Source organism: Protopterus annectens, chromosome 14.part0 (genome assembly GCF_019279795.1).
Source record: "Protopterus annectens isolate FY-2018-M chromosome 14.part0, PAN1.0, whole genome shotgun sequence".
Taxonomy (NCBI): domain Eukaryota; kingdom Metazoa; phylum Chordata; order Ceratodontiformes; family Protopteridae; genus Protopterus; species Protopterus annectens.
The window spans coordinates 312775733-312797904 of record NC_056748.1 but is presented as its reverse complement, the minus strand read 5'-3'; the positions used below and the strand labels follow the sequence as shown (position 1 = coordinate 312797904).

The following is a 22172-nucleotide window of genomic DNA, read 5'->3' as shown; positions in this document are numbered from 1 at the left end:
GAGATCACAGTAGGGGGCCTGTGAGGGAGTAGGGTCAGTTTGCATGTGTGTGTGTGTGTGTGTGTGTGTGTGTGTGTGTGTGTGTGTGTGTGTGTGTGTGTGTGTGTGTGTGTGCATGTGTGCATGTGGTTTTGGGGGAAATCTGTCATCCCTCCACACTCCCCTGAACTAATGAGCAAAACCTGCAACACTGGGTCATGGGGAACCTCTAGACACCAAGGATAGTCTATACAGCATGCCTCAAAAAAGAAAAAAAAAAGAAAGGCAACATGGATTATGAGGAAATAATTCCTCTCATGCCTTAATGGCACTTAGGGTTGGGGGAACACTACCCACCGGGATAACTGCATGCTATCTTGTCTTAACAGCATTTATGCAATTCATACTTTAGGGGAAAACTCCGGGCACCGGGGCTAACTCTTTAATGACATATCTTACAAAGAAAAAGGATGATGGCATGGAATGGGTCTACTAGATACCAGGGATACTCTCAATAGTCAGGCTTAATGGTAGTCAGACTCTGCACCCTCCCACTGAGGATATTAGTTCTCTGCATCACCAGTGGATACCAGGGAAATGGGGGAACACACATCAAAGTATATCTTTCTGATACCAGAAACAGGAGCATTAACACACTACACTAACTGATGCCTAAGTGTTGGTTCGAATAGTAAGGGTTTTGTTATACTGTACTGAGGATCTTGGGCTTTATTCAAGGCCTGCAACAGTTTGTGAGTTATGAGGGGGTGGTGCAAGGCTCAAAGTATACCTTTCAGCCTTTTAGCTCAAGAAATCCATTCAAAATCAAAACTAATGAGGGACAAAGACAGACAATCAGTGACAGAGTTTTATTATTCCTGTTATAAATTTTGAAAGTCAGTAGAATAACAGGTCTTGCATTAGCTTGTTTTATTGAAGGATTTGAAGTCTGAAACTCAAATGTTTGGCGTTAGTGACTGCAAACATCCTTGATTTATGAGAGCATGAAAAAAGGTGGCATTGGGATCATTCTGACAGGTATGGGGTATGTGGCATGTATGTGTTTTACTGTGTGTTCATGTGTGGAAGAGAGAGTGAGAGGGGGTGCTTGTGCCAGTGCTGTGCATGCATAAACAATGTTAATTACTGGAGAAAAATGCTGATTTGCATTCATGGTAGTTAGCAATTAAAAGACATGCAAATTAGTTGACAATGAGGCCTTTTCTTATTGCAGCTAATGCATCTCTAAATCATAAATGTCTGCATCACAGAACCAGGGCCTTTTTACTGTAGCCCTTATCATTAGCAATGGAATTCTTTCTGAATCCCAAAGTTAGATTTATATAGCATAATATTTCCACTGGATTGCATGGTGCCTTGACCTATGTGTCCCATTAACCTCTAAATTGCCCAAAATTAATAATTTCATGACAGTCTTTCTCAGCTTGAGGACTACACTTTCCTGTAATCCTTAGTCATATTATGAGGAGCCATATTTATCATTTTGCAATCTATAGTCTCTTTACTATTTGATGAGAATAGTTGGTGGTGTCTTTTGTGTCCTGACTTTTACAATTCATAGTTCATTCTCAGCAGAATGTATTTTGCTTGTCCAGCTTCACTTTAAGTTCTTTTGGAACTATTTCTTCATTGTGAAAGGTCTGGTGTCAATTCCATTATATATGGTTGTGCTGTTTCATATTTTCTGTTTCATTTATAAAGCCAACTTTTATGTCATGTATAACATTGCCATGCCTTCAGCTACAGGTAACAAGGTAACATCAATAGCAAAGGCACTGAATGGAGCAGCTCTTAGCTAGTGCAGGATCCAGCATTTTATGATATACCTCATTAGCAAGGTGAGTTGTCTTCGTCCATAACCATATAAAAATGAATTCAAGTGTGTTCTAAACACTGAAAAGAATGAAGTTATTTGGCAAAGACTATAAGTAATGATAGAATTCACTTAATAAATGTAACTATCCACTTAATGGTGCATGACCACATGGGACAATTGTATTTAATTACTTGCCACTTTTACTAATAGTATGCATCATATGTAATAATTTCATACTTGCCTATATGTGAATACTGAGCAGAATGGAATGCAACTGACAATCAGGCAACGGGTATCACTGCATAAGTCCAGCAATCATCACAAATTTAAATTTAACAAATTACATAATATTTAGCAAGCATGTTTCAGAAATAACTAATTATTTATTGTGTGTGTGTGTGTGTGTGTGTGTGTGTGTGTGTGTGTGTGTGTGTGTGTGTGTGTGTGTGTGTGTGTGTGTGTGTGTGTGTGTGTGTGTGCCCACGCAACTGTGGGTTACAGAGAAAAAGATCAAACTACACTGGGTTACTACTTTGACATTCAGGATAACATAAAAGCTGAAAAAAAATCCATATTAAGTTATTGTAAAATACAAAAAGAAAATTAAGTAATATTTTAAAGAAGTGCTCATGGTCTAATCATCCTGTCTACTAAAAGAGAAACAAACACATGGAAGGAGATCTCCTGGTCATTATGAAGGTCAATGAATCTAGGACTCCAGTGACTCCAACTCCTTTTGAACCCTTGAATCTCTAGAGGAGGGTGGAGATGTCTTCCCATGTACTTCCATTTACTTTCATAATAGCAATTGCCTGTTGTAGGCCAGGTACACCCTGAGTACCTTATGAACCAAGAGAAGAGATGCTGTGCTATCCTCCCTTTTTTTCTGATGTCTGTCTTGCGTTTTCTCTTCATTGACAAATTAAAAAGTTAATACAGTGGTTACAAAGGAGTTGCTTAGCATGGTGTCTACTATCACTGGTGACAGGCGACTTCTAAGAAAGGGGAGCAGCAGGTAGCAACTGAAGAGGTGAGGCTATATTATGGCAGCTTCTTCCCTGGGATTCAGAAATGTTATTACCAGCAGTAACCCTCTTTATCACTGCCAGTTACTATTTCTGACTCAGGGACAGCTCTATAGCAGTCTTTTACTTTGAAGAGGTGCAACGCTATGGTGGGTCATCTCTCCGACAATCGACTGCAAATGTTAATGAGGATTTCCAGAGGAGAGACATAAGATAACAGGCCATTTATCTGTGGTAAGTGATTTACACAACCAAAAGAGTCACAGAACATCTCAAAAGCATAAATTATTGCCATCAGTCACTGCAATTAATTCATTTAAAAGCTCATGTTGCCTCATTACTTTCAATGAGTGAGATAGTTTTAGAGATAAGTGCCATAGCTTTTAGTGGACAGGGTGTGTGTGTGTGTGTGTGTGTGTGTGTGTGTGTGTGTGTGTGTGTGTGTGTGTGTGTGTGTGTGTGTGTGTGTGTGTGTGTGTGTGTGTGTGTGTGTGTGTGTGTGTGTGTGTGTGTGTGAAAATGAGGGGTTTCCATACCTATCAAGTTCAACTACACTAATGAGCAGTGGATGTAATATGGGGAGGCACTAGACACCAGGGAATCAGTTTAAATATGAATTGAATCATGTAAAAATTTAATACAACAAGATGTTTGGCAGCAAGAACTTGCAAACAAGTATTAAAAAGAATGAAACTCTAATGACTGGCATTTCTAACTGACTGTAAGGGTCTACAAGTAGGTAGAGAGCAGTGAAAAACATTGAATAATGGATGTTTTGGTCAATTTGAGGCAGTTGAGAGATATGGGGATGTGTGTGTTTGGATGCATGTGTGTGAGGGGAATGAACAAATGAGAGGTGCCTGTGCCAACATAGTGCATGGCCACTGGCAGTGATTACCACAGAAAAGTACTTGTTGGTGCTTGTGGTAATCACAGTGTGATTCAGACACATGCAGATAAACTGATAAAGACATCTTTCCTCATTGCAACTAATGTGACTTTGAATCACACTTGTTTCCACAATCTTGCTAAAGGTCTTTTTTTCCCACAGTCTTACAATTGATGACTGGGCCTGTTTCTGAATATCAGCCACTGACTCTTTAACTGAGCTCAAACAACAGATAGGTTTACTCAGTTTCATCTACCAACTGTTTCAATATCTATGCATTTCATCCACTTTACTGGGTGTGTATACCTTATACCTTGGATGTCCAATTTTTATCAAATAAAAAGAGTAATAATAACAGTTATAGTTATGTATTTGATCTTCTTTTACTGAAACACACACTAGCCCTGCTGAGCCAGATCAATAACTACTTAACTATGATCAGATAATGGTAGGGGTCAGTCAATTCCTGCCACAGACTGCATCCATATCCACAAATTAGAACCAATTTATTGATAGTGTACATCTCAGCTGTCTCATTGTGAACAATGAATGAATAAATACATACATAAATAATGGCCACAGTAACACATTTCAGGTAATTGCTGTCAGATACACGCAGTGCAATCAAATGCATCCCCACACCTACATAAATAGATTTGCTCACAAACTGCATACACTTTATTGATTGTGTACATCTCCAATATCTAATTGTGATCATATGAATGAATACATGCATAAATATTGATTACAGTAATATATTTCCATTCATTGCTGTCAGACACATATAATACAACACACAACAGCCCCTCTATACACACACACACACACACACACACACACACACACACACACACACACACACACACACACACACACACACACTAAATAAGTGACATGGAGACCAGTAAAATCATATCCAGGATTAGAAGACCAACCTAACCTATATAGCCACTCCTAGTCTTAACCATTTCTGTCATACTGCCAAAACTTGTCTTTAAGGCATATTGCTTGGGAGTCTGTGTCAGTGTTATTATATGCACTAGGGGTGTTCCTGTAGTACGTTAGTGCTTGTTTGTGTAGAGACACTATGTTACTAGATCTTTCAGACAGAATCATAGTACTGGCTTTTTTCCTTCTTACATCCTCCTTATGTAATTTATTTATCTTTTCTAGGAGTGTGAATAGAAACATTTTCTTTTTCAGGAAAGAAATGAAGGGAACAATTAACCCTTTAACCATTTCCCCTTTATAAGTAGACCTCTCTAGATACCTTTATTACTGGGAGTATAGCGCTCTGAAGGTGACTGGAAATACTTGCCCTAACTACAGATAAAAGATTTACCTAACTGAATGTATTCCCAGATGCTAAAGTTAATATAATGAGGACTTACACAGTTTATTTTACAGTCTACGTGTGCAAATTACTGTTGTACTGACTATGTTCTGAACAGTTAATTCATTACAACTGAGGACATTCTTAATAAAATGTGCCAATGAAAAGTTTATTTATAACTTATTTATTTATTGACATTTGATTATTGGGAAAGTCCAACTGGATAGATGTCCATTTTCAGAGAAGATCTAGAGAGAAAAGCTCCATAAAGTATTTCTTAAATATTTTAAGAACAATAATTTTACAATCTCCAAAAACAATACAAAAACATCTACAGTTTAAACAATTATACCAAATTAGACATAGTGTGAAAACATTGGTCAAGAATAGATATAACTTGTATGATAATGATTAATATTTAGAGAACATTTTGTCAGTTTATAGAGAAATTAAAGTTAAGTTAGTATAATACAAACATGAATTGCAATATGAATTGAGGAAAAAAACAAGATTATGGTATATTTAAAAAGACAGGGAAGAGAAATTGATTGAAGTAAGGAAATGAGTGAAGAAGGGAAAGTATAAGATATGAATAGGTACTTGTTTTTTTTTTTAAAATATGAACAAACATTTAAAGAAGCTGTTTAGTGGGCAAGGCCATTTTAAACAGGAAAAACATCACAGCAGGAAAGCATTTTGCACATTTACAGACCAGTACTGTATGCACTAAAAGCATATTCATAGTACCTTACAGCTAAACTATTGTGTTTTCCAGACTGTGAAAAGTATACCAAGACAGTTGTTTCTTGACTACATCACATCTTTAAATGAAATCAAGAAACTCTCACTTTTTTTGAACCAGAATGACATAATAACTTTACTAATAATCTTCACTTTTCATCTTTAGGGGGATCCTCCATGTTGGACAAAAGCGTTTGGGAATCAAGCCTTATGAATTGTCAGAAGACTATGAGCACATTATTTATCCATTAGACAGTACAGAAAGGCAGCCTTTTGTTTGTGGAGTACCACACCACTCCCTCTACAGCGACAGTGAAGCAGAACCAGTTGATATTCTACAGCATGAGTATAGCATGACTGGCTTATTAAGGGTATGTTTAATTTGTCAAGTACAATATTTTCATAAAACCTGCTTACTTGTTAATGGTGATAGTTCCTTACTATCAAGTCACCTTTTGATGTGTGTACTTAATTTGAATAACACATTTCTCTCTACAAAAGTCATAAGGAAATTTATGTAATTCAGTTCTCAAAGCCAGAATCATGAAGGAAAATCATGGAGATGTGCCATTAATAGATGGTGCAGCTAAATCCAAGACATAGTGAAAAATTTATATGGTGCTGCTTTCTGTGATGGATTTGAAGTCTTCTTAAGACACACAGTTTTGCTGTGATGTTTACTGCTGAATCAGAGACACAGAGCTTTGCATGACTCCATCTGTAGTCTGTTTAAAGCACCACACCTTTCAAATTGCACACTGATAAAGAAATAGATTTTGCAGCTATAAGCACAGTTACAGATAACTTAGTTTATAATAAACCACACATACTATTTCTGTCAGATTTGTGGCATATATTTACAAAGTTTTCCTTCATTACAGATATGAATGATGACTTCTACAAAATACCTCTCTCTGTCCTTCTCTCACATAACTGAATTACTACAATTGCTATATAGAGAGCTAGTCACGCACACATAGATGTTATTTCCTCTTGGTATGTTTTTCTGGCCTTCTGTGGGAAGTCACATAATGTCTGTTTTTAGACTTTTCTATTGTCCTTTTGTGATTTAAGCACTTTTGCTGATGTGAGGATGCCATTCTGAAAGGAAACATCTGTATAAGCTGTTCCTATAGAAAAAACATCACATATTGCTGAATTTATAAAAAAGGATGTCTGTTAATAGATATTTGTTCTGCAAACATGAGAAAATCATGTAATGCTTGTTTTCCAATATTGCTTTGTTAGGCATTTTCTTTTTGATGCTGTGAAGAGAAGCCTGTCTGTTATACATATAGTATGAATGCACATTTTAAACTCTATACATATATTCAAGCAAACTTTTTCTTTCAGCATATTTACAACATAATTAATTTCAGCCTTATATTCATAATATCTAACAATTACCTCTGTTTTTAAACATTAAGAAACAAAACCTTTAGTCTTTTTTTTTTGATACAAGTCAAAATGCAATTTTACATAGTTAATACAATGATATTAAAGTATTACTACCAAACCTGAATGTATTTAACAATTTTTTCTTTTGCAGACCATTCTGTGAAAATATTTCATCAATAATGAGCTGTGACTGCTTTAGTTTTATTTTTTTAACTTGATTAATTTATTCTTTTGCAATCACAGAATTTCATTTATGATTTAGAACTATTTTATTAACTCTTTGCAACTGTTGAATTAACTATAAGAGACAAGAACCACATGCTACTGCAAGCATTTATACATTACTGAAAATATACAGTTTTAATGTCATTTTAACCATAACATTGTGGTCATGTCTCTAAACTGCCCATTAACATCTTGGTTGACAGTGAAGTGAACATAAAGTACTGAACTGGGCTTAGATTTGAATGCAATTATTTCAGTATATTTAATACTTGAGGATTTAAAAAAACATGATTTATACATTAAAGAATGATATGTACATATTAGTCCATTAGATGTATAAGTACAATATTTTAATATAATTTTCCTCTAACTGGGGTAAAACCAGTGGTATTCCAATGTGTCAAATTACTTTTGAACTTATTAAAATGTATCCTGTACAGTATGTATTTACACAATTTGCTATTCATGCATTTGAATCTACTAAGTACCCAGGACCCATTTTTTAAAACCATGTTTTTTCACACATATTCATTACTAGATATTAATTTAATTTGCACTGAATTCTTCTGCATTTGTACATACAAAGGCTATCATTTGTACTGAATTTTTCTACATTTGTACATATAAAGACTATAAAGTGCATTTAGTCTAATCTTACAAATTTAATAGCATTACTATCAGGCAACATTTTGGAAAATTCTTATGTCTCTTTAGAAGTATCTAGTGGAATTGACACCAGATGCATATGTCCTGTTATTTTAATCTACATACTCAGCAATTAGAAACATTCATGCTTTTTTATACCAACATTGTTTTGCCAAAAAATATTAAAAATAGTGACGTCTTGTTAAATTTTTTACATATCTTTAGTCTCTCTTGTATAGCTGTAATAAAGCAATTTTAAATCATCTTTTGTTTTTTAAACCATCTCTTGTATAGCTTTATAGTTTAAAATATCTTATCCTGCCAGGTTTAATCCAGTTTACCAGTATTTCTAATACACTAATACCTGTTTTTTCCCTCCCCCCTAAAAGAGTATTGTCAAGAAGGATGTAGCTTTATTTTAGATCTTTGTTGCTGCTTACACAGTCAGTGCAAAACTGAGAAAGTACATCTCCCCCTGTAGTACTGCAGCACTGTTTACCTGCTTTATGCTGTGAGAATAGAAATTATGTCAGCCCAACACTTTGGCCATGCATTTACTTTAGTAGGTTACTAAGAAACTATGGACTTTTATTTGATTTGATCATTTTTTATAAAGCTTTTGCTGTTTACTACCTCTAGTAGGTATTTATACCCTCCTGCACAATTGATTTGAACTGTATGTATACTATAGCCCATCTGCTGGCTGTACTTGATGCAACTGAGTTTTTTTTTTCTTTTAACATTTACTTGCAAACAGATTATCAGTGACATCTATGCACAATTGTGACATTTTATTACAATTACCAAATAGTGTTGCCTGTAAACATTTTAACAATTATGTTTTAATAACAATAATGTTTTAGAAAAACTCAAGCTACTTGTCTGGCAATCAGTCTTGTTTATCTTATCTTTCCAACATTTCCTGTAACTATTTATTCAGTCTAGGAAGGTCTAAGCTCACATTTTATACTCTGTAAACTATAATTAATTATTTTAGCATTTTCCTTTAATTTGATTGTGATTTGCATAACTATGCATTTATATTACATAAATAGACATTATTTTACAATTAGCTTACATGGAGTACAGTATTTTTTATTTATTTATTTATTTAACTGCCCTGCCATTAATTTTACAAAGACTGTTTGATTAATACCATCTGTGATTTTATTTCTTTTTAAAATCCAGAACTTTAACTGTTTGGTGTTACTATATAATTATAAAAAATTGTAAAAAAACAAAATAGATATTAGCTTAACTAACATGTTTATATTTACATTACTTATATTTGTTGTCTGCCTGTTATTCTTGTGCACTGTAACAGATGTACTTTAGATGAAAAGAAAATACATCCATGTCTGTCTTGTATTTGTATATCTTTATACAAGCATGTCAGTGTTGTGACTTTAAATTTTTACTCTTATTATCTATTTGTATTTAATTTTATACACTAGAACAGTTTTGTTTACCTTTTGACTATGCTAAGAATGGCAGTCATATGCTCTACTTTACTGTAGTACTGATAAATGTCTTGCTTTAACTGAATGAAAGTAAAACATTTGAGAATGATTTGTCCCTACCACCCTACCATGTATGTTTAACCATTTTCAAAACATAAACATATTATAAAATATATTTCTTTTGCGCAGATTAGCTGTAAATGCAGGAAGTCCCCAGTTTCTGTCAGTTCAGCTAATTTATTTTCTTTATCCTGCAACTGCTGTTGAATTTCCTGTAATATTGCATGGTCTTTCTGACATTCTTTAGTAAGCTATTCTGATGAATTTGAAACTCCTATGCACTTTTGAAAAGATGTATGTATAACTTGTCTAAACTTCCTGAACTCATTGTGTCTGTCTTTTAGATGTTTACTACATTCTTTTGTAAGTGGTGGTGGTGCTGCGGTAGCATTGTCGCCTCATAGCAAGACGTTGTCCCGTTCGATTCTCAGCTAGAACGTCTTCTGTGTGGAGGCATGCCTTCACTGAAGGTTGTGCATCAGGGCTGGTAACCCAGTACATAAAAATCTACTACCAATCATTAGCGGACCGGAGTTCCACTGTGGCGACCCCTAACCGGGAAAAGCCGAAAGACACAAACTACATTCTTTTGTAACAAAATCCACTAGAGGTCCTATCAGTAACTGATCTGACTGTTGTTGCAACTCTGAAATAAACCTTTTACATCTGGTGACAGAACATAACTGTCTAACATTTGAATATAATGTCAACATATTAACTTTTCTTGGTTCTTTACCATTACAGTTTTTGTCTATACAGTCAAACCTTTGAATAGTGGCATGCACTGTATTTTTATGACATTGTACATACAATAAACATTTTTTTATACCACACATGATTTTGTTTCAGATACCAGTCAAATATTGTAATCCATTTGCATAATGCCTTACTATCAACTTGCAATCCATTTGCATAATGCCTTACTATTAACTTGCCCTAACAAGGTTTTATATTTGCTAATATGCAATATATACATTTATTCTGTTATTGTTATTACCTGTATGGCATTCATACTGTATGTAACACAGAATCATTTTCTTACCAGTCAACAGAGAGGCAGATGGCCAAGCTGCTTTACTGTAGATGGTTGAAAAGTATATGTAGTCACTTATGAAGTTGGTACAGCAAAACTGGGAGTTTCAGTCTTACAACTTGTACCTTGTCTTGTACATTTTCTGGAGAATTTATGGAACTGCTCCACCTTTCTGCAATACAGTCTCACCAGATTTAGATGTCTAATGAACTGTACTGCTACAAACTGTAGAAAACTGTAGAAATCTGAAGTACTTCACATAAACGTTACTGTGCTTTTACAGGAGTGACCTTATACAAGGCATTACCCATTCACTCATACTGTTTTTGGATACAGGCTAGGAATGTTATCAAAGGATCACCATTGAAAATGTTATTTTAAATTGTGTGCTCTGCTCCTATGCCTGCTGGATCCAAAGTCTTCTTAAGACACACAGTTTTGCTGTACTGTTTACTGCTGAATCAGAGACACAGAGCTTTGCATGACTCCATCTGTAGTCTGTTTAAAGCACCACGCCTTTCAAATTGCACACTGATAAAGAAATATATTTAGCAGCTATAAGCACAGTTACAGATAACTTATTTTATAATAAACCACACATACTATTTCTGTCAGATTTGTAGCATATATTTACAAAGTTTTCCTTCATTACAGATATGAATGATGACTTCTACAAAATACTACAATTGCTATATAGAGAGCTAGTCACGCACACATAGATGTTATTTCCTCTTGGCATGTTTTTCTGGCCTTCTGTGGGAAGTCACATAATGTCTGTTTTTAGACTTTTCTATTGTCTTTTTGTGATTTAAGCACTTTTGCTGATGTGAGGATGCCATTCTGAAAGGAAACATCTGTATAAGCTGTTCCTATAGAAAAAACATCACGTATTGCTGAAGTTATAAAAAAGGATGTATGTTAATAGATATTTGTTCTGCAAACATGAGAAAAATCATGTAATGCTTATTTTCCAATATTGCTTTGTTAGGCATTTTCTTTTTGATGCTGTGAAGAGAAGCCTGTCTGTTATACATATAGTATGAATGCACATTTTAAACTCTATACATATATTCAAGCAAACTTTTTCTTTCAGCATATTTACAACATAATTAATTTCAGCCTTATATTCATAATATCTAACACATAGAAATGTACAGTCCAGCTCTACTGAAAATCAGAGATAAGGAAACATTCCTTCAAGGAGCCTGGATGACTTCTTCTTTAAAATTTGGTTCAGCTACTGTTGGTTCAGCTACTGTTTGCATTGATAATGACTTTTCTGTGTAGCTGATGTTGAATCACAGGGCTTATGCTGTTGTTGGGGATCCTGCATAGAAAGAAAATTAAATTATTGTGTACCCAGATTATACAGAGCTATTTCCGTCCAATTTTACAGAAACCTGCAGTCTCTTGTGTGAAAGTGCATGGATCTTAAGAGCAAAGCAAAGAAACTTACTGCTCAAACAAGAGAAGTGTTCTTGTATCTTAACAATAGAATAAGTGACCCCCCCCTTGTGCTATGATTGTTCAGATTATATCCCAGACAGGATGAGATTATTATGCGTTGAAGAGGCAAGAGGTGAGAGGCGAATCTTCACACCACTCTTTGAATTAATTCATTAGTACATATTAGATGTGGAATGTCACACCTCTAGCAACCTGCACACACCTTACATTCTGATGCATTTCCTGAAAAAGAAAAGTTAAAAGCGTAAGATAAACAAATGTAAATATTTTGTGAGCAACAAATGTTATTAAAGCTGTACAAATAGCAATGCTATCAGTAGGAATTCTTTACAGTGATAATAGTCAATACATTCTTAGCCTTTTCCATAAATACTGTAATATATCATAATGCACACAAACCCCAAATTATATATTTTTTAAACTTTCAAAAAAATTATATCATGCAAACTCTGCAACCTAGACATATATTGTTAGAACAATTTTATTAACCAGACATAAAATTTCACATGACAGCAAGAAATTCCTCTATAAGTGCATATTTATTGAGATATTTACAGAAATATGAAAACATATGTTTAATTGTATAATTAGCAATATAAATAGCACTGAATATCACATAAGATGTGCAACTTAGAGTTCAAATCTTAGAGACTGTTTTCTTCAGCAGCATCTAAAGTTTTACCTAATGTCATGCAACAGTCTAAGTCATTTGTTTTTTTTGTTTTCTTGAAGTATTAAGTACATATGGAAATATTGCTTTGTTTCATAATTACTAACAAACAACTAGCAATATTTCCAGTATAGTATGATATGACCAAGCTTTTTCAGTGACCTGTCCTGTCTCCTGCATTGGTGTTTCACACCATACACCTCAAAAAATGGAGGTCTCAGTTATGAAAATATGAACATAAATATGAAACTATGAATAATAAGTGACAAAGTTTAAGTTCTCTGTTGCAGGACATCCTAGATTAACAATCTTAGTGCCATTTTGTTAATAACTCCTTGCACTTTCTAATGCTGCCTGTTAATAGCTGGTAAGTCACTTAGTTAAAGAAAACAGACCCCAAAAAGTTATGGATGCTATAAAGAGGTATGAAATGGAGGTATATGAAAAATGAGTTTTAGGCTTGAATGAGTTAAGTTATCATTAATGTGAGAAGTATCTATCTCAAAATACTGTCAATATTTATTTATATTTATACTGTCGACATTTTAGACACTCTTATAGCACTTTTGACACAATATACTGAATATTTAACCATATGCTTGAATTTAGATATGAAATATCAGACTCACTCACATACTCCACTGATGTGACCTAACAGTGTACTGAAAATCTCATTTAATACTAACTGTATATACTTTTAATGTGCATTTCTGAACTCAACATGGTGCATTTTATGGCAGATCTAGACTTCAAAACTGTTATAGCTTCTTTGAATGCCTATAGGTTATATGGACATAATTTAATGAACCATGAACATGCATGAAGATTTGTAATATGTTGTTCTACTTAATGAAATAGAGGTTTTCTCTAGTGTGAATCCATGCCCCATTAAACACATGCTTCCAGTGTTGTGGTATGAGTTAGTAGCTGTTACTTTTTATGTGAGGCTGAATATTATTAGCATAATATGAGATAATATAACTAAGTTATCATTTGTTCCTCACTTTGCCTTCTTTCCACATACCTCTTCCCCTTCCTTATAAACACTTTTATTATCTTTTATGCTGTGCAGAAAGGAAAGATATAGATCTATATACATATATATTTTGTTGTAGAAAATGGCAGTCATGACAACATGAATGGGGCTTCTGTGAAACATTGTAGTTTACCGTACAGCAGTCAGTATTCATGAGTTAGGTTAGAACAGAGCTAGGACAGCATTTTGCTACTGTTTAGCAGAGGACTATAAGAAAGAACTATTATGTTTATGCATAATAGTTCTTTGTACGGCTTGAAGGGCTTCCAATGTATGTATGTATGTATGTAACTATATATATATATATATATATATATATATATATATATATAGAGAGAGAGAGACAGACAGACAGACAAAGGAAGTGTTAGTGAAAGGTAGAAAGGAGCTATCATAGGCTTTACCACATTTTAGCATCTGGGTCAGAGCAAAGAGCCATCCTGTACTGTATATACCTTTTTTCCTTTTTCGCTTCAGCACTGAGATGATTCTATTCCTCTTCAACTTCAAACTAGTAGGAGGGGTACCTTAACTACATACAGCTCTGCCTTCTTATACAGACTACCTGCCTCTGCCCCCTGCTCATAGCCAGTCATTTTATTCTGTTTTTCTTTTGCTAGGTTTTGCCTAACTACACCAACACATTATGTAAATGGTCACTGCAACTATAAATGTTGTACAATCTTATACTTTTTGCATAATCTGCCCTGACATTGCATTTACTTAACTGTCTGGCCACTCATCTCCATTAAATTACTAATATCTTGCATATCCTTAAAACATTGCTGTCTTGAACTATTTCATTCGTATGAGAGTACTGTTTATTATTTATTTATGAACTTATTAGTTGTTTGTTTATCTGTTTGTTTACAGGGTACTAGACCTATCACAAGTGACCCATTCCAGCTTCAACCAGAGATAGTACAAAACTTGGAGAAAACATTTATGCATAACTTCAGGTTTACAGGACAGTTAGCTAATTAGTATGGCTTGGCTAACTAACATAATGTGTTGCTGGTGATTAAAGATGCAATGTTACTGATAATTATTTTAGCATTTGTGAAGAAAAACGATAACGGCAGACACATTTTAAGTAGACTGTATAGATAAGGTAGATTATCACTTCCTTTCTCTTGAGGTAAACAAATTCCCTCACAAAAACTGATGTAGTTTATTATTATTATCATTATTATTATAGTTTATGTGTTTTTGGTTTAGGTCCACAAAATGACACTGAGAGTTGTAGGGTCAGTCAAAGGTTTACACCAAAAACGTTCTTAGGATAAGACAGTGGTCACTGCAAAACTATTTAAATCAGAAGAGGCTTGAGACAATGACTCATACTGTCATGATACTTTCCAGCTAATCCCAGACCTTAGACACCTCCCCAGACATGATTAGATAATTGCCATATGGAGATGGAAATCAGAAACTCTGATGATGCAATGAGAGCTTCCAGTGTCCCAGTTAATTCAAGGATGTGGGTCCACGTGAGACTCTTTGGCATCCTCAAGCCCTATAATCTGTAACATCTGGTGAGACCCCTTTGGAGGCTATCATGCCTATGGGTCAAGGTAAATCACAATGAACTAAAGGACCTCTCCAAGAGTACAGATCAGATGTTCCACCTCAGGCACCTGTGGAAAAAGTCCTGTTTGTCACCCCAGAACAGGAAGACAGTATCCCTACTATTTTAGTCAAGAAGGATGTCCAGTATTGGAACATGGAGGCCCAAGAATCCTGTCCTCTGTCCGTGGTCTCTAAGACAGCAGTCCCACATTCAAGGACTCAGAAACTCAAGTGCAGGACAGTCATTCCCAACTCCCTTCAGTTGACTGAACCTCTGGCAACAGTCAAAGCTGTACCTTCACCCCCAGGATAGTCCCCTGGAATGGATTAGCTCCCTTTGGAAATGTCAGCACTTAAAATACAGAATGCCGAAACATGGAAAACAAAAGATTGAAACTGCAGGAGAAGAGCAAACCTTGACCCTTGCTCTTCTCTTTTAAACTTCTTTTTTTTGCAGGAAGCACCCCCACACTTCCTGAACTTATAGATATTAACTCCAAGATCACCATACCTTGGAGAAAATGAAATATTCCAGGAAATGTCTGTCTGAGTCTCAGTTTATCTAAGTCCGTTTTTTTTTTTTTTTTGGCCATTTAGTCCCCATGTTTTGGGATTCACTCTGGTGGGTCCCAACATTTCAAATAGTTAACAAATTAATTTTTTTGGCTCAAGGATTCCTTCAGGCCTTGCAGAACCTACAGTCAAGCTGAGATCAACCCTCAGTTTCCAGAGTTCCCTCAGCCAAAAACAAAACGTTCCCTTCCCAGAGATGGATAACGGCTCATCAGAATGCAAGGGAGAAGAATTAGACTACTCTTCCTAAATAATTTCCACCCCTGAGTATGACACTGACAGACAGTGAGTGGTACAGAGAATGAGTGTGCTTCATTCACATAGGAAGTCTGTCTTGGTGACACTCTTTGTAGGGTGAAACACCACTTCAAAATGGAAGTCAGAGAGGTATCATATGCTTAGAAAACTTAGTTTGATTTACTGGGTCTGAATAAGACAAAATCTGTGAAAGTTCTTCCAGGCTTGGTACTCGGGGGATGCATGCTTATCTGCCTGTAAGGAATTGGATACCCAGCCCATCTGCCCCTTAGAAGCCCAAGAGTTCTACAGGTCCTGGAGTCCAATAAGTTATTTTTCAAAATGTGATAGATCCAGCAATGAGATCTGTGAATCCAGATCGGCATCACCATCATCATCATCAACCCCCTTTTACCCTTTTGTTCTAATGGGATTAGGGTGGTGCATCAACTGTCACCATCATTCTCGATTCAATGCCACTGTCTTGTCTTCATTGACAGGTATGCCTGATAACAAAAGAAGAGTGCTGGACTGATTTGAGAAGAAAGCATTTATGTCTGCACTCTAGCATTCCGAGCCAGTAACTGCCAATCAATGACCAAGTTTCAAATTACTCTCCTTGGCCAAATGAAGGAGAAGACTGGGGAGGTGTCTGATGGGGATCTGAAACAAAAATGATTAGACTTCGCTTAGACAGTACGTCAGATGGCCAAGTACTCCATAGAGTGTGGTTATGATGCTATGATGAGGTTGGGGTTGGTATACTGGTTAAGGTACTTACCTCACAGACCCAAGTTACAGGGCTGGATTATCATCTTTGAAAAGGAAATTGACTAGGCCTAAAATGGCCCACAAGTGCAGCTAGCCTAGTACTTACCTATGAACCTACAAACGTATCATCCAAAATAATAGCTCTGGAGTCAGTAATCTGCAGAAATGTTTGAGTCTACAGCCCCTGCCAGAGGATGTCAATGTGCAACTCCTTAATGCATACTTAAATAAGAATTATCTCTTTGAATACTCCACTGGAGAAGTATTCAAAGATTAAAGGAAATAAGGACGACTGTCCAGTCACTGAAACAGCTCATTCACTCCCCTATGCCAAGCTATGACCGTCAATACCCATTTAAGACTAGTCCCTATCATCGGAGGCAAAGAAAAAAAATCAAATCAATGGTAGGAATACATACATACCTACATATATTTCAAGCACGGGCATTAAAGCCCTTCTAGCCTGCCAAAATACCTGACCAGTTGTTCCCATAACAAGTGTCCAGACTGTTCTTAAAAATAGCTAAACTAGTGCTTGCTTTAATACAGTTTGGTAGTCTGTTCCATGCATCAGCTGCTGTCTCAGAGAACCAATTAGTACACTTCTCATTCCTAGAGAATCTTCTAAATAGGTTGTCTGATGATTCTCTACTACCTTTTGATAACCTCAAACATTCCAAGAGATAGTTGGTCTCTAACTGCTCTACATACCTGAATAAGACCTATTATTGAATATCTACAAGAGACACTGTACAGGTTCAAATATTTTAGTCTTTCATTATAACTGAAATGTTCACATCCATGGATGCTCTTGGTATATTTCTGCTGTACTCTTTCCAGTTTACTCATGCTTAAAACAATGAGTGAGAAGGTCACTGAAAAACCAATCAGTAAAAACAAAATGAAAACTCCAGCAAAGCTAGAACTTCCAATAAGTGACCTCGCAGACCTCTTGTGTCAGAGGCACATGGGATATATGCAAATGATCCTTATGAACAACAAGTGTTTCAGCTAATTGGCAATTCTGAATGCCCATGACTTGTTTAGTCATTTTAATGGACAATTTCAGGCCAATAAAGCCAAACCCCACTAGCTGTGGATATGCATATTTTGGTCTTGTTATGACCTCATCAGCACAGCACAAGCAGAGTGTTTGACTAAGCATTAGAAACACAGGGCTGTTATACCCAGCTGATATCCATTATCATTAGGGTCACTGTAAACATATCCCAAACAACAAACTAAAATAATGAGTGAGAAGGTCACTGAAAAACCAATCAGTAAAAACAAAATGAAAACTCCAGCAAAGCTAGAACTTCCTTATTTGTGCTTGTCTTCTTATAAGTTTTCCATATTGTTATTCTATAGTCAAGTCTGTGTCTAATGTAATTAAACAATGACTTCACCATTTTTGATTTCCTAGACTTTATACATCTTTTTATACAACTTATAGTTATATAACTATCATTAACCAATTCAGTGATATAATTAGAAAAACTCAAAGCTGGATCTATCCATATACCCAGGTCCTTAAATGAATCTATAATTTCAATCACTATATGCTGTATTAAATATCCACCTTTCAATTTATGTTTCAAAAATCTTATATGCTTAGTTTTTGATGTATTTATCAGCATATTATTCTCCTGTACCATAATGGTCAAGTTTTTTTTTTTTTTGCAGATATGTCCTATCTGTAACACATGTAATCAGTTTACCCAATTTCAGGTCATCTGCACACAAACTGTAGAACACCTCAGATGAAAAGGATAGGTCTGAAAGATACAATCTAAATAAGCAGGGGCCTAGAACAGAGCCCTATGGGACACCCCGACTATAACCAAGGATTTCACTTGTCCAGTTGCTGTATGATACTTGCCATGTCCTATTTGTTAGCCATGCAGCTATCCACCTTATCAAGAGTAAATCAATACCTGTTTGTTGTAATTTATTGATCAGTGTTTTGTATAGGACCCTGTCAAATTCTGAAGTTAAATTTATATAAATTACATCACAGCACAATTTTTCATTCATAGTTGTTATTATATTGTTATAGAACATCATGTTGCAGGTAATAATAGATCTAGTTTCAACATATGCATGCTGATATATGGTTTCAAGACCCTGCCTTTCCAGTTCTGACAGTACTTTATCCAGTATTACCTTCTCCATTATTTTTCCACAGCATGAAAGTAGACTTAAAGGTCTATATGACTCTGGGTTTATGCTACTCCCCTTTCCCTTAAAGGCAGGTTTAATAAGAGCATATATCCAATCTTGAGGAATCTCCCCAAATTTATATGACCTAAAAATAATAAATATAATGGTACTATAAGTTCTTGATGAAGTGTTTTAGGTCATTATTACTTATTCTTTCTCCTTCCAGTGCTTTGTTTACATCCAGTTTGCACAATTCTTTTTCAATATAATCTATTTTGATTCCAGTGTCTGAGATTACCTGGATGTCATTATAGGTGTTCATAGGTTCATAGGTGTGTACTAGGCTAATGGCCCTGGGGTCTTTACAAGCGGCATTGTGCTACTCGACCTTAGTTCCCAGTGCATCTGCCAAGTAGAGCGACTGGAGTTATCCCCAGGGTGAATATTCTATTTCCCATCCACTCATCAAGATTCCATGGGCAGTCTCTGGTTTATGAACCTGTCCCTCCAGCATGTTCTGTTGATTGTGGTAATGAGGTTGAGGTCTCTGCAGCATGTTGTGCAGAGGGATTGGGATTTCTGTAGATGTAGCATTTCTAACAAAGCTGGGTCAGACATGGCTTTGTAAGTCAAGCAGAGATCCCCTCTAAGTAGGCGATATGAGACAGGGAATAGTTGGAGTTTTTTGAGTCTGCCCATATAGGACAAGTGTTTAAGGCCTAGGATCCTCTTTGTGAGGTACTTTTGTGGCCTCTCCAGTTGTTGCAGGTGTCTAGTGAGGTACATACCAAATGGGGCATTGTACTCAATGACTGGCCTAATGAGGGAAGAGTAGAGGGAGACAATGACTTCTTTCTTCCTGAATGAAAAATCCTTAGTAATGAGATGTGCCACACAGATGGACTTTCTGACCACAGTGGCAATGTGGTGATCAAAAGAGAGGATGCTGTTAACCTGTGTTTTCAGATTGCTTATAATGCCTTCTGTGTTCAGTGGACTACCATCGATGTGGCAATTCATGGGAACCAGGTTTTTCCCAAAGGGGATGATGACACATTTTTTGGCATTGAGCTTAAAGCCATGGTTCTGACACCAGTTGTTGGTCGCAGTGAGGCCTTTCTGTAGTATGTCAGTATCACATGGGGAGCAAATAATAGCTCCCAACTTGCAATTGTCTGTGAACTTTGTTAGCCAGAGTCCCTTTGTGTTGGCCTGGACTTCAGAGACCTAGGTACCAAACAGGAGAGGACCCAGGACCGAACCCTGTGGGACTCCACTCGTGACCAGTCGGCAGTATGACCAGGAGTCAGCTACTTTCACACTGTGGGTTCTGTCTGTGAGCCAATTTGCAACCCACCTAGTGATACAGGAGTTGATGCCTAGCTTAGTGAGTTTTTCTATGATTCCCGAGTGGGGAATGGTATCAAAGGCCTTAGCCAGATCAAGGTAGGCTGTATGAACCACTTTGCCTTCATCCACAGCTCTGGTGACTGACTCAAAGAAGTCAACCAAGTTGAGCAGGCATGATCTACTCTTCACAAAACCAAACTGTGTGGGATCCAGAGTTTGGCGATTCCCTATATCCTTATTTATTAGGTCCATGATGATGCGTTCCATAGCTTTACATATCAGACTTGTCAGGCTAATGGGGCAACAGTTCCCAGGGTCTGTAGTTGCTCCTCCTTTGTAGAGAGGGATGACTGTATCAGTGCACTATTTGGTTGGGAAAAAACTTGAGGTGAGGCTGTGACCAAACAGGGCACACAAGTGAGGTGCCAGTGCACTCTGCAGCTCATGTAGAACACAGCCAGGGATACTGACAAGTCCCATAGAGGCTGTATTCTTGGCCTTGGACAGTGCTGTTTAACCTGTGCAGCAGTAATACTGGGTGCCTGGCAATCTACTGGTATTTTGACTGGTCCTTTGGGATGGAGAGGGGTAAAGTCGGCACTGAATCTGTCGGCCAGTATATTGGCAATATCTGTTGGCTCAGTATAGGAGGTACCTTTGTACAGTAGCTTAGAGCAAATCTGGATATTGCTGTGGAGATTCTTTACATAAGTGTAGAAGGCCTTGTGATTGTCTTTACTATCTGCTGCAATTCTGTTTTCACAGCTAGCTTTAGAGGATTTGATGAGGGATCTCAACTTTTTGTTGAGGTTGATAAGGGAGCTTTTCCATTCTTGGGACTTCACCTTATTCTGCATCCATTTCCTTCTTCTGTTGTAGAGTTTGTTTATGGCAGAGGACCACAAGATTGCTTCTTTTTTTTGGAGGAGAGCATCTTGGTTCTATTGGGTATGATGAGATCCATACATTCATGTACGTGATCATACAGTGCATTGGTGTATGATTCGGTGGTCGTGCAACTATTCTCCATTTGCATGGGTCCCGTGAAGTTAGCCACCTCTGTTTTTAGGAGCCCAAAGTTAGCTTTGGAGAAGTTTTTCATGGTGGTTTCCTTTGCGGTGGGGGGTGGATATTCAAGATGATTAGCTTGTGGTCAGATCTAACCAGGGAGGAGTTGACTATTGGTGTAGAGCAATAGTTGCTCATGTTAGTAAAGACCAGGTCAAGGATGTTGCTACCTCTAGTGGGGGTAAGGATGAGCTGGTCCAGGGCATTGCAATTAATGAATTCCAGGAAATGTTGGGCAAGTATATTGGTACATAGGTTGGTACTAGGCTATTGGCCCTAGGGCCTATACAAGCCTAGCCATAACAATTCCCTGGCTATTTCTTTCCACAGTATTTACTTCCCTGGACCTGCTCAGACAAGCTCCACGTGGGTTTACAGAGTGGTCCTAGCAGCAGAGAACTCAGAAAAGCGACTACCTTCTGGAGTTAAGTATCTTTGCTTTTTTTCACTTGAAATGGCTTCTGTAGCTTACCTTGAACTAGCCTGAACCATTTGTTTAACTGATTGCTGCATTATTTTAAAATCTGCACTTAAAGTTACATTTTAGTCGAATTTGATAGAAAGTTTGCTTATTTGTTTGTTTAATTTAACTGTGGAGGCTGCTCACTAACGTGTGCTAGCCTGTGTAACTAATTTATCACTGTTT

The 22172-nt window shown here is 36.5% G+C and overlaps 1 protein-coding gene across 1 annotated transcript in view; it reads left to right on the top strand.

The window, feature by feature from the left end:
- The window catches only part of LOC122788965 (disintegrin and metalloproteinase domain-containing protein 9-like), a 1117261-nt gene that overhangs the window by 560682 nt on the left and 534407 nt on the right, over positions 1-22172 (top strand). Inside the window, exon 6 of the mRNA XM_044056033.1 lies at positions 5971-6175. Within this exon, the coding sequence (XP_043911968.1) occupies positions 5971-6175 (205 nt within the window). The remainder of the gene's footprint in view (positions 1-5970; positions 6176-22172) is intronic.